This window comes from Salvelinus namaycush, chromosome 39 (genome assembly GCF_016432855.1).
Source record: "Salvelinus namaycush isolate Seneca chromosome 39, SaNama_1.0, whole genome shotgun sequence".
NCBI classification, from domain to species: Eukaryota; Metazoa; Chordata; class Actinopteri; order Salmoniformes; family Salmonidae; genus Salvelinus; species Salvelinus namaycush.
In genome coordinates this window covers 14,983,710-14,996,806 of record NC_052345.1, presented here as the reverse complement: position 1 = coordinate 14,996,806, position 13,097 = coordinate 14,983,710, and the positions used below count along the sequence as shown (strand labels likewise).

The following is a 13,097-nucleotide window of genomic DNA, read 5'->3' as shown; positions in this document are numbered from 1 at the left end:
TTTAAGACATGAAAACATGTAAAAAAAAAATAATAATAACTTTGTTAAAAAGCTGTCTTCGGTCCTTTGTACAGGAACGGGGTGAGTCCTTATCAAGCTCGCCTCCTCCTGCTCTTCCGAATCAATCACCGTCCTGTCACTTGGGGCCCAGAGGAGACCCCTCCCCTAGGCGCCACAGCGCTGTCAGGCCGTGGCCACCGGGACCTTGGGTGTTGTGGGGGACCCTTCGCCTGGGGGACCCTTCGCCTGGGGTCGAAGCCCCCTTTCTTTTTTACCATCCCAGGGCTTCCGTGGCTACCATGGCCACTGCCTGGGGGTTGGTCTCTACTCGTTTCGCTACCAGCAGGTTGCAGGAGGACCACAGTGCATCCTTCAGACACGTGTAGTTATACAGGTGCCGCGTTCAAATAGTTAGCAAGTCGGAAATTTCGGAGTTTCATCGTTTCCACTAACACTTGAATGCACCATTAGACTTTTACATGTTCTTATTGCCGCTGGTTATCCATTATGCAAATGCTTAACATTTCATATTTTGACATTTGCAGGGTTCTACACTGCGACCATTTTACTCGCATATTCAACAAAATGTGTGCGAACTGCAAAAGTCAATGAGCACATGTACAAGTTGCAGTTTATACCCGCTGTTTGTTTTATATCATGTATGTCCCGCCTACTTCCTGGTTCAAGTCCTGTACTGTTTTTGAAGTCCTGTACTGCTTTTGAATGGGCTTTCGGCTTACATAATCAAATTCTTGAAAATGGGGTCATTTAAGAAATTTTAAATAATATTCGTATTCATGGATTCATTTACCTTTAACCAATGCCTTTTATGAAGGTTTTCGAATATGAAAAAAAATGCAATCAGGTAGAAGAAAATATAATATAAGAATAATTGTACATATCTTAAAGGACAACGTTATCATTGATCATCAAAGATGTTTTATAACTAAACCAAGATAGACCACAGCCTGTCGTTTCAAATGGAAACAATTGAGTCATTGTGGGCAGAAAAGAAAAGACGTGTGCAGAACCAAGAACGAGTTAGTGAGTTCCTATTGGCGCCTTCTAGCACATATTTGCATATTTCCGTGAGGGAACGCCTACTCTGAAGTGCGCGTGTGCATTAACTCAATTCGCCTTTGCACTCCTAAACAACGCAACAACAAAAAATGACTTGGCAAAGTCTACAAAACTTAGTCCACTCTGTTCGTAACTGATTTTAGTTTTGTGAACCGAACTATATTGAGATCAAATGTTTCATCGATGAGGAAATTTGCATAATGTCGGTAAAAATCCATCTCGTAGTGAGTGGAAACGCAAAGCGGATGCTTCATATTGATACATCCGGTAAGATATCTGTCTCATTGTTCTATCTGTGATATAAGCTTGAAGTCCATTAAAAAAACAGTACGGGCCTTGAACAAGGAAGTAAGCAGTACTTGCCGTTTTCAACGCGCAGCTCAACGAGCCAATCGTAGCCGAGTTGAAGCTCGTTTAGCTGAACGCGCCAATCATAACCTAGTTAGAGTCTGGAACCGCGAGCCTTTGAGACGAGTACCTTAAGTGCGCCCGTTTTGGCTCGCTACTGTAAAGCAGAATGAAGAGCATCCAATTAAATTTTAGGCGACAATGTCAACAGGATCCAGAGGAGGCCGGGTCCGAGTCTGCCAGTGATCTTGTCGATATTGATTTTGCTGAGCCACCAACAACACAAGATGAAGATTCGGCCAGCAGTAGCCTTAACACTGGCACTGGTGTTGCCCCAGTGTCGCCAACCACTGCCGGTGGGAAACAATACAAATACAACGCACAGTGGGAGAAAGCGTTCCCGTGGTTGCATTTTGAAGGAAATGTTATGTTTTGCAAATATTGCAAGGCCGAACCACAACTTGCAGGCAAGCTTTCTTCGTTTGTGGTGGGGAATCCTCACTTGAAGAAGGACACTGTTAAAAAACACAACGCGTCGAAAAAGCACATTGAGTGCAGAGATATCCACATCAAGAGTACCAACGAATATCCGGTAACAATTCAATCGGCTCTGAGGAGGCAGGTGAGGATTTCGGAAGATAAGAGAAGACAATTAAAAAAATATATATAGCATACTTGATTAGAACATTTCGACCAATGATGGCGTTCTGCAACCGGTGTGGTGATATATGCCAAAGACAACTTGGAACGAGAGGTCAACTCATGACGTCAGTTATCTTCAGGTTGTAAAGTCGGAGCTCTAGAAAGATGTCCGTGTTTCCGAATTGGAATTACAGTTCAAAAGATTTCCCAGTCGGGGCACGTTTTCCCCCAGTTGTCTTAAACGTGGCAAAAGCTAGGTCTTGTTCCCAGACGTTACCAACCAATGGTTGCGTATGTAACAGTTTTGCTTCCGTCCCTCTCCTCGAACCCTCTGCACACACAGACAACAGTCACCCTCGAAGCATCATTACCCGTTGCTCCACAAAATCCGCGGCCCTTGCAGAGCAAGGGGAACAACTACTTCAAGGTCTCAGTGACGTCACCGATTAAAACGCTATTAGCGCGCACCCCGCTAACTAGCTAGCCATTTCACATCGGTTACACGTACAACGTCATCGACTGACAAATTGCTATAACGTGTGGTTAGCTGGAAAAAAATATTTGGGTAGCTAATATTTATCCTGCCTTAAGATATGGCATGCGTAAGCAACGCCTGTGCAGAGGAACGCGCCCATATAGCTCGCCAGTTTGTCCTAAAAAACGGAAAGGAGTTATTTTACGCGTGCCGCGGCAACCACTTATGAAGTCGGACATTACGAGTTTCCTAGTTCCGACTCATACACGTGAACGCGGCATTAGGCCGACGAGCCATTACAGAATTAGTGCCTATAAAAACGCTCCGGCACTATTGATTGCAAAGGGTTGTCACTAGTTAACACAGCCACAAAGTCATAAATGCATTCTATTTCTACAGTTTATTTTCTTAAAATCCCATACTGCTAATCGTATGCCTAACCTCAAATTAAGACCAAAAAGCTACTTTTAGTTTATACCCAATTTTGACTTTGGCTGTGCGATCAAGTGGGAACCACTGACGGGCTTCGATTATCTGCCCCGGTAGGTGGGTGAAAAGTGATTGCATTCGTTTTGCAACCGGGCTGCCTCCCGGGCGTGAGTCAGGTGATCCGCCCTGGTCAACAGCGAAGTCGGCTCAAAACAAAATTGACGTGTAGTAATGACAGAGCTGCCAACTCACGCATTGACCCTCTTCTCACACTCTCACGGCACACCTCTATGTCACGCATTGAAAAGTACTGCATTTATTTTTCTAATTAGTCCATTGTATAGTCCGCGCTTTAACTGTTCAACTGTGCTCCAAATCGTTTTGAAATCAGAGCATCTGCGCCTGCAATTTAACATCACGAGCGGGAACCTCTATCATTGTCTTGTCTTGCCACAGCACTGTGAACCATATCTAGCAGTTCAAATGATGTAAAGGGATCAAGGGGATTGGATGCATGGTTTAAAGAAACGCCCCCCAAGATTAGAGTGGAGATGAATGGAGAGAGAGAACATAGTCTGCTGAGTTTATAAAACTGTAAAAAGACCTGCACGGCAGTGCTGTTTTATGTACAATGTTGTCCACAAAATTAGTTTCTCCTGTCCCTATTATTGCAGAATGCAGCCTTTTTGACAGCATTTAATCCACACTGTTTGTAACTATGAAAATGATTTTGTCAAACAGATTGTGAACCAAAAACTGTAAATTTGATTCTACAGGGATGACAATGAATTTAACAATAATTCGGTTAGGATGTCGGGAGTTTTGATCTTTTTACTTTATTTAGTCCGATCAGTAGAACAATTCTCATTCTTAACAATAGGCTACAATATAGAGGAATTACTGTGCTTTTCAGAAAGTACACTACTGTTATTCCCCACAGGTATTTTATTATTCCACTTCTTCCCAGTTTTACCTGTGTAATCATATATTTGAAATATATGCCTACTTGTCTTTGAAAATTAATAATATTAGGCTATACATTATTGCTGCCATTCATGGACAGTTTTGAATAAGTCAAACAAATAAGTATTTGATATTAAATGCTCCAGGAATCAAATATTATTTGAGATTTTAGTATTGTGCACATGCTAGCAGAGATGACAAGGGGACTCACTACTCCTAAACACGTCATATTTTGTCTAGTTGGCATAAACCACCTGAATATTGATATTCATTAGATTTTTAGGGGAGATTGGTAATCGAACACTGCCATTAAAAAGAGTGCTCCTTAAACCACGCCCCAGTGGGCAGAGCTAGGCATGTTGCTTGTGCACTGGGACACATTTTATTACTGAGATAGGCCTCTCATTTTTACAATGGGTCTGCGGTGGTTCTGTGTAGTTCATCTAATATATTTCAGACCATGTGTATTGCAGTTAATTTTGTCTATGACTTAATAAGTTAAATATCTTTGAGTAGCAAACAGGGAAACAAGTCCCAGACACTTCTCAATAGAAACTGTTCTGCCTAAGGGGGGCGCTGTTTACCTGAATTCTTTGTATTATCTAGTGACCACCATTCCTCTGAATAAATTTTGCTCGTTCACAAGAGACCTGGTTGATATTAAATTCACATTATTGTAATTGTCCCTTGTCATAGACACACTTTGTACTTTTCACAACAAAAAAGACCGCCATTGTGAATTCATTGTATGTTTTGTACAGTCTGATTTGGACATTTTTGTTCTCTGTTGTAGAGCAAGTAAAATATAGACTTTATGTAAACTGGAATTGTGACTAATAGTATACTGAAGGTTGAGTTCTCTTGATATCAGAGATGTGCCTTACGGCGTCCACATACTTCCCAGCCGAAACAGTTCGGAAGAGTTTGTGTATGTTTGTTTTGGACTTCGGTTTTGTGCCCGAACAGCTGAAAACCCTTACCGAAGTCTACGCCCCTTTATCGGTGATAGGTCAACAATAGGGATTATTCAATAAGTCTTTGTCATTCAACGATAGATTACTAGTTTTCATGCACATTTCATTGAGAAATACTGCAAACATCTTAGATGTAAAATTGCGTGACTTTTTTGACTGAGTTTATGACCGATTTTCGTGAGTTATTTTAGATTAATTCTGAGGAAGTGTATACTGGCTACGGCATCTCAAAATGGACAAACAGTACTATTGCATTTTTTCCCCTTGTTTTTCAAGCGAAGTTCTTTTAAGGGAGTATGCGAGCACACTCGTTTGGTTCAGCTAGGAGCAAGCCGAACTGAAGCATGCCGACACGTTTACCCAGTCTGTTGGGGGGAGTTAAGTGAACGACTTACATTAGTGAGTGCATACATTTTCATACTGGTCCTCCGTGAGAATCAGACCCACAACCCTGCCGTAGCAAGTGCCGTGCTCTACCAAGTGAGCCACACGGGACTGCACAGATGCTAGACCGTGGAATCACAGTTGACTTGTAGTATTTTGATACTTTAAGTATTTATTTTATTGACAAGTTGTGTTGAACACAGGGTGTACATGTGTCCACTGTCCAAAGTCTCTCACTCACTGCCTCATCACCTGGGAGCTAACACATCTTCAACTACCAGCACCTAAGGAATTAGTCCCCTTGGTTAACCCCAACACAGGCTAAATACTAGGCCTACATGGCAACAAAAACACTTCCAATTGTTACATGACTGTTCAGAATCTGTAGAATATAAAGATCCACTGGGCTGAATTGTGTCATTCAATTATTAGCAATTTTATTAATTATAAACATTGATCCATCCATCACACAAGCGCACAAAGGCTATGATAGGCAAGGTTCAAATGATTCTGCATTGCTTTTCAATGGAATTGACCTCAACCCTAGTAGTAATAATTTATTGATCCCAACTTGGATGATTGCGTATTAAGGATGCCATGCATTTCAATAAGGATAGAGCAAGTGTCTGTTTTCCATCCAGTATTAAATCACGGTCATATGTGACCAGCAGGCTCAGACAATATCCATAGCTAGGCTATAGTGGATAGCCAGATTTAAAACACTTCAAGACCCTGTGGGTCAGATGGCTTTTCATAAAGATGTCATGCTAAGTAAAGAAATCCATGTGTGGGGGGGAGACTGAAGCAGTGGATGCAGCAACAGGCAGATAGAGGGGAGGCCAGGCACGTCCAGGTGTAGGCCAGGGTGCCCTCAGGCGTTGTCCTGGGAGATGCAGAGAAATAGAAAAGAGGGGTTAGTGAGAACATCCCTAAGATCTTACTTATTAGGTCATAGATAAAATTGACTGCAATGTACTTGACTCAGATATATTAGCATAACTACACAGAAACACCGCATGCATACCCATTGTAAAATGAGATTCTATCTCCGTATGATATCTCCTTACTAAAATGTGTACAAGTGCACAAACAACATGCCTAGCTCCGCCCGCTGGGGTGTGGCTTACAGAGCGCTCTTTGCAATCTGCACTCGTAACTTGTACCAGGGTCTCGAGTTATATCACCACACAGACTGGGATCAGAAATCGGCTCTGGCATTTCTAACACACCAGCCCCCATTGAGGCTCCCACAACGGCCAATTTTTTCCCCCTCTACACCGCGCCCTTTGTTTGTGGTGAATCTTAACCTGAAGACGGACACTGTTGCTAAGCAACAGGTCGAAAAGCACATTGACTGCAGGGATTCATTCATACCAGAACTCAGGATATTTTGTAGGGTACAAATAAACTACAAACTGTTAACTATCATCAGTGGATAGCCAGATTTAAAGCACTGGAACTAACCCCTTTCTCCATTCTTAACAGAACAACTTTCTGGCGTCACATTTTACCTCACCTCTCAAGATGACGACGACTCAGTATGACCTGTCAAACACGCTCCCACCCCACACACTGACCCGGCTGGCACGGGAGTGGCTGGCAGAGGACACACCAAACTTTGACCCTGCAGGGCTGTGTGTGGGGTCACATGAGGTCGAGGCCAGGTTGTTGTGCAAAACGCCGTGCAGCGTGCTGGCGGGCAGGCCTTTCTTCACTGCTGTCTTCACTGAGCTCAGCTGCACTGTGGAATGGGCACACAAAGAGGGAGCACAGCTGGGTAAGAGACCAACTATGAGCCTGGTCAAAAAACATGCGGGAGGTTTTAGAGAATACACAGATACCTCACAAACGTGATGACAATACACCTCAACTCTGATCACACTGCCAAATTCATTTGGAGAAGGTATGGTGGAAACGAGCTTTGAGTTTGGCATTCACAAAATTCCATTGGAATAGATTCCAACTGATTACAATCTAACCATTAAATACAGTTCACTCACATGATGTTTGTAATTTTTAGGTAAACTCTACTTTGACCTCACCTCCACCAGGTCCAGATGCGGTGGCCCAGACTGCTGTGGTCAGAGGCCCAGCAAGGTGCGTCCTCCTCGGGGAGAGACCGGCCCTTAACTGCCTGGCCCGGGCCTCGGGGATAGCCACCCGCTGCTCCCAGCTACAGAGCATCGCCAGGGAGGCAGGCTGGCACGGCCATGTGGCTGGCACGCGTAAAACCACCCCTGGGTTCCGGCTGGTGGAGAAGTATGCCATGCTGGTGGGCGGCGTGTCCATGCACAGACAGGACCTGAGTGGGATGGTGATGCTGAAAGACAATCATATATGGGCATCAGGGAGTATCACACAGGTAGGCAGGGGTGGATGTCTCAAACTGTACATTTGACATCAACCTATACTAGGATGTGGTTGTCGATTCCTCTGTAATCCTTTTACAAATGCATGAAAATCAGAGTGCAAGAATACATGTATGTCTATCATATTCCAAGATGTACCATTAGATCTGGCATTTTTCTAATATGAGAGCTGAAGTTTTCCCCTCTGTGCATTTTGAATAGTGATTAATTTTGCATTCTGATAGAGAACTGATTTGATGTAATACCTACCTGTGGGTCTTCCAGGCGGTGAGGGACGCCCGCTCGGTGTGTGGCTTCAGCAGTAAGATCGAGGTGGAGTGCGGCAGCCGGGAGGAGGGCAGTGAGGCGGCCACGGCAGGAGCCGACATCGTCATGCTGGACAACTTTAAGCCACAGGTGAGGCTGATGGACGTCCCAAAGACATCAGGGAAGTAATGTAGAAGAGGTAGAGACGTACTGGAGGGCTTGCGATAAAGCAGAAGAAATATTTCCGTTGGACATTCATGTACATTGGACTATCAATTAAGTAATATTCTTCTTCCTCCTGAATGTCAGTGCTGTGCATTTCGTTCAATCTATTCTTTCCTACACGGTCTCTTCCCGCACTCGTCCCTTCCGGCCTCTATTCCTCCTCTGTCCTTTCCTCTCTCAGGAACTCCATGCGGCTGCCCAGCTTCTGAAGGAGGAGTTCCCGTCTGTGCTAATCGAGGCCAGTGGAGGGGTGACCCCAGACTCCCTGCCCCAGTATCTCTCCCCCCATGTGGACATCATCTCTCTGGGCTGCATAACCCAGGGCTGCCCCGTGGTAGACTTCTCCCTCAAGGTTCAAAAGCCTGTTGCCTTTCCAATAATTTTCCAATCACAGTAACTGGCAATTCAGGATATTTGTTAATAAAGTGAAAATAAAAAGCAATGGTCAATTTCCTCACTATTGATCCTGGAGATGATCAAGAGACAAAAAAATCCAGGAATGTTACATGAGATTTAAAACTGACATTCAGAGATGGTGACTGTATAATTTCTATGATGCGTACAACTAATTTATAAATCATTATTAAAACTGTGAAGTAAGACTGTTCCCTCAGTTTCTTTTGTCCCAAAGTGATCATTATCTATTATATGGGATATGCTTTAGAATCCCAAATCTTTATGATCCACTGGAAGAAAAGATGACAAATTAGTAACCAAGTCACTATACTGTTAAACCTTCATATGGATTAAAACACACTGCACTTCTTCCACTAAAAGTGCCATCACCTGTTAAATGAATAAACCAGTTATCAGTATTCAAAACACTTAAGTTAAACGCATAAAATGGCCATCTTTGAATTTACATTATATAGGCCTAATAATGCTATGCCCAAACCGGGTCCGCATGCTCCTACACCAAACGCGATCACGACACGCAGGTTGAAATATCAAAACAAACTGAACCAATTATATTAATTTGGGGACAGGTCGAAAAGAATTCAACATTTATGGCAATTTAGGTAGCTAGCTTGCTGTTGCTGGCTAATGTGTCCTATTTAGCTAGCTAGCTTGCCGTTGCTAGCTAATATGTCTTGGGTTGTTATTTTACCTGAAATGCACAAGGTCCTCTACTCCGACAATTAATCTACAATGGTCAACCGAATTGTTTCTAGTCATTTCTCCTCCTCCCAGGCTTCTTTCTCTGCTTTGCACTTTATATGGCAATTGACATCTAACTTTCATAATAAGGTGTATTACCAACCGACCTCAGTTCATCTTTCAGTTATATGCTTTTATACACCAATGAGGAGACGGGAGAGGTAGGACTTGCATCGCGTTCAGCGTCACAAATAAAACGGACTGACTAGCGAGCGTTGAAAAATAAATGTAGAAATCTATATTATTCAATTATTGCACCCACACTGCTTGCGCGCGCCAAGGAGCGTCTGCGTTGCCAAGGGCTAACGCTTCGAACACACCGACTGTGTCATTGCATCACTGCTGCATAACATTTTGCGCAGCTAGGCAACTATACTGATGCAGGTATCTTTTGCAGATGGTCGCATGCGGTTGGACACATGGAGGAGATAATCATTTTCGCAGTATCCTCAAAACCGTGTCTTTTTGACACAACTGCTGACAGCTACAGGGACATAAACACAAAAAAATGCTGCTTGGAGACAAGTGTCCACGATAGTAGGATTGCCAGGTCAGTTTAGTAGTGAGCTTGTGCTAGATGTGGCTAGTTAACATTAGCTAGCTAACCTAGCCAATGAGGTGTGTGTGTGTGAAAGAAATAGTCATAAAAATTATGCTAGTTACTACCCCTGATAGTTACTACCTCTGATAACTTTACCAAATAATCATGTTTGAAAGAGCGTGAGTGTGTATGTCAGATAAATAGTCATATAAATGGTAGATACTACTGTACCCCTGATAATTTGGTGAGATAACCGTGTGTGTGTGCCTGTGTGTACAGTAGGTGACATGTTCATGATAGCTATCTAATAACTATAGTTATGCTAGGTAATGGTTTGGCTTATCATGTTCATGTCTATGTAGAAGATTTTAGGAGGAAGTGGAGAGGACTCAGGGACAGGTGACAGAGAGAGAGAAGAAGAGGTCTGGGTCAGCAGCCTTGGCGCTTCTGCTACATTCTTTCTTTTCTGGATCCATTTATTGTGCCTATGGCAACGAGTGGCAATTTTACAGCCAGACCCTCTACTACGTCATCCACAAGTGTTGTCGCCACCGGTGCATCAAGACCCTCAACGTCACCTACAAGTGTGACCATCACCTCCACCGGTGGAGTGAGACCCTCTACAACATCATCCACGAGTATGACCACCACCGGTGCAGCGAGACCCTCTACAACGTCTACATCATCCACAAGTATGACCACCACCGGTGCAGCGAGACCCTCTACAACGTCTACATCATCCACGAGTATGACCACTACCGGTGCAGCGAGACCCTCTACAACGTCTACATCATCCACGAGTATGACCACTACCGGTGCAGCGAGACCCTCTACAACATCTACATCATCCACGAGTATGACCACTACCGGTGCAGCGAGACCCTCTACAACATCTACATCATCCACGAGTATGACCACTACCGGTGCAGCGAGACCCTCTACAACGTCTACATCATCCACGAGTATGACCACTACCGGTGCAGCCATGGAAGATGATGAAATGGAGGAAGCACCTCTGGATCTAGGACCACCTGAGATTATTATGAACCTCACGGAAGTGACCACTGAGGACCTCGTTGAACAGGATGTGGCCGTGGAGACAAACGAGAGAAACAGAGAGAGAAACAAAGAGGAACAACGTCACACCAGGCGTCATCGGAGGTACCAGCCCCCAGATCCGCTCAACTCATTTCAGCAAAGGCTCCTCCAAGTCGTCAAGAGGGATGCAGCCCAACCTGATGCTCACAGGAAGGAGGATGAAGAGACCCTCTTTGCCATGAGCCTGGTGCCAACACTGAAGAGACTGCCTCAGCAAAGAAAAACAGCAGTATGGGGTTAAAATGTATCAGCTGCTTTTCGAAGCCAAGTTCAATGGTAAAAACAATATGTACATCACAGGTAGTGTCATAAGTGTTGCGACAGTGAAGTAAAGTAGGTCATTTTTACAGTATACTCATGTAGGCTAATTGGTATTTCAGATCAAAGTATTAATGAGGCAAATGTATAGCTGTTGTTTCTAGGTTAGAAAATATCCCAAAACAACAGTTTGCTGTCTAAATATTTGCATGTCATATTCATCTTTTGATCTGAAATACAAATTCCATGAGTAAACAGCGAGTATTACCAACTTTACCGCACTCTTCCAATATTTATGCCACTAACTACACTATACAAGCAGTATTTAGTTAACATAAATCTCACCTTTTATGGTGTCATATTATGTTAAGCTTGTATGTATTGTTTTTCTCTTCCCTTTCAGAGATGGAGTCCATTTAGCCGACCAGCTCACAGGAAGGACAGGAAGAGGAGAGGAAGGACAGGAAGAGGAGAGGAAGGACAGGAAGAGGAGAGGAAGGACAGGAAAGACAGGAAGAGGAGAGGAAGGACAGGAAGAGGAGAGGAAGGACAGGAAGAGGAGTTGTCTGGGTGTTGTTTTGACCTCCCTCATTGTACCTTTCTTTTCACACACGTCAGTTCCCTTTAAATTCAGTCAATTCATAAAGTCATTTGTTTATAAAGTCTTAGGATAGCATTCATTATTAGTGTTACATAGATTTCTGAATTGACAGAATCCCTCACCCTGGTGACATCAGGTAGGTGACCATTTGGCGTGCCCATCTCCATCCGGAGCGGCTCCTGGAATGACCTCCGCAGGTAGTTGTGGAGAACACGTGGCCTTCACGCAGGCAGCGACATTTGAGGGGCTGAGACCAAGCACTCTCCGATACATTCTCCACCGGGCTGCCAGAATCCCAAAGGCGCATTCAACAACTAACCTTGCCCTGGACAGTCGTTTGTTAAAGATCCTTACAGGCTTTGGCAATGGCAGCTGGCGTCCAGCGTAGGGCCTCATGAGGTTGGGTCTTAAAGGGAAGGCCTCGTCGCCGACGAAGACGTGGGGAACAGGTCCCAGGTCTTCAGCCCCAGGGAGTGATGCAGGTGGTGAAATCTCCAGGGTGCCATCCTGAAGTGCCTGGCCGAAGGCAGAGTCCCGGAGGGTCCCGCCATCACTTCCCTTGCCGTAAGCACCAACATCGACAACACGGAAACAGTAGATGGCATCTACTACAGCCAAGAGTACAACTGAATATGTACCCTTGTAGTTGTAGAATTGTGAACCTGAGCACGGTGGAGCCTGGATTACTACATGTTTCCCGTCAATGGAACCAAGACAGTTGGGGAAATTCCACCTCTCCAGGAACTCGGCAGCGTTGGCCCTCCAGTCTTCCTCCTTGGGGACAGGCATGTATTCACCAACCAGACAGTCCCAAATGGCTTGTGCCACAGGGGGACAATGCCTGCCACCGTGGACCGTCCAACTCGGAAGCTGAATCCTATGGTCCTGTAGGAGTCCCCTGTCGCCAAGAATCTGAAATATAATTCAAAATAATGATCAATATTGTGTGTAACTTGAATTCCACCCACATATTATATATAGCTACCTCATTACAGTTTATTATGCTCTTGTAACTGATGTGAAATGGCTAGCTAATTAGCGGGTACGCGCTAATAGCGTTTCAATCGGTTACGTCACTTGCTCTGAGACTTGAAGTAGGGTTGCCCCTTGCTCTGCAAGGGCCGCGGCTTTTGTGGAGCGATGGGTAACGATGCTTCGTGGGTGACTGTTGTTGATGTGTGCAGAGGATCCCTGGTTCGCGCCCCGTATCGGGGCGAGGGGACGGTTTAAAGTTATACTGTTACATTGATGCTGTTGACCCGGATCACTGGTTGCTGCGGAAAAGGAGGAGGTTGAAAGGGGGGTG

At 44.4% G+C, this 13,097-nt stretch overlaps 1 protein-coding gene and 1 long non-coding RNA gene across 2 annotated transcripts; both read left to right on the top strand.

The window, feature by feature from the left end:
- The first annotated feature begins 169 nt into the window (after nt 1-169).
- LOC120032846 (nicotinate-nucleotide pyrophosphorylase [carboxylating]-like) lies at nt 170-8,742 on the top strand. The gene is made up of 5 exons (XM_038979057.1): nt 170-394; nt 6,781-7,072; nt 7,347-7,657; nt 7,929-8,060; nt 8,317-8,742. The coding sequence occupies exons 2-5, from the start codon at nt 6,820-6,822 to the stop codon at nt 8,530-8,532; spliced, it is 912 nt and encodes a 303-aa protein (XP_038834985.1). The 5' UTR covers nt 170-394; nt 6,781-6,819; the 3' UTR covers nt 8,533-8,742.
- A 1,053-nt stretch (nt 8,743-9,795) lies between these two features.
- On the top strand, nt 9,796-12,872 carry LOC120032807. The gene is made up of 3 exons (XR_005473853.1): nt 9,796-9,843; nt 10,197-11,208; nt 11,594-12,872. It is a non-coding gene; the product is annotated as an uncharacterized LOC120032807 (long non-coding RNA).
- Nucleotides 12,873-13,097: the final 225 nt, after the last annotated feature.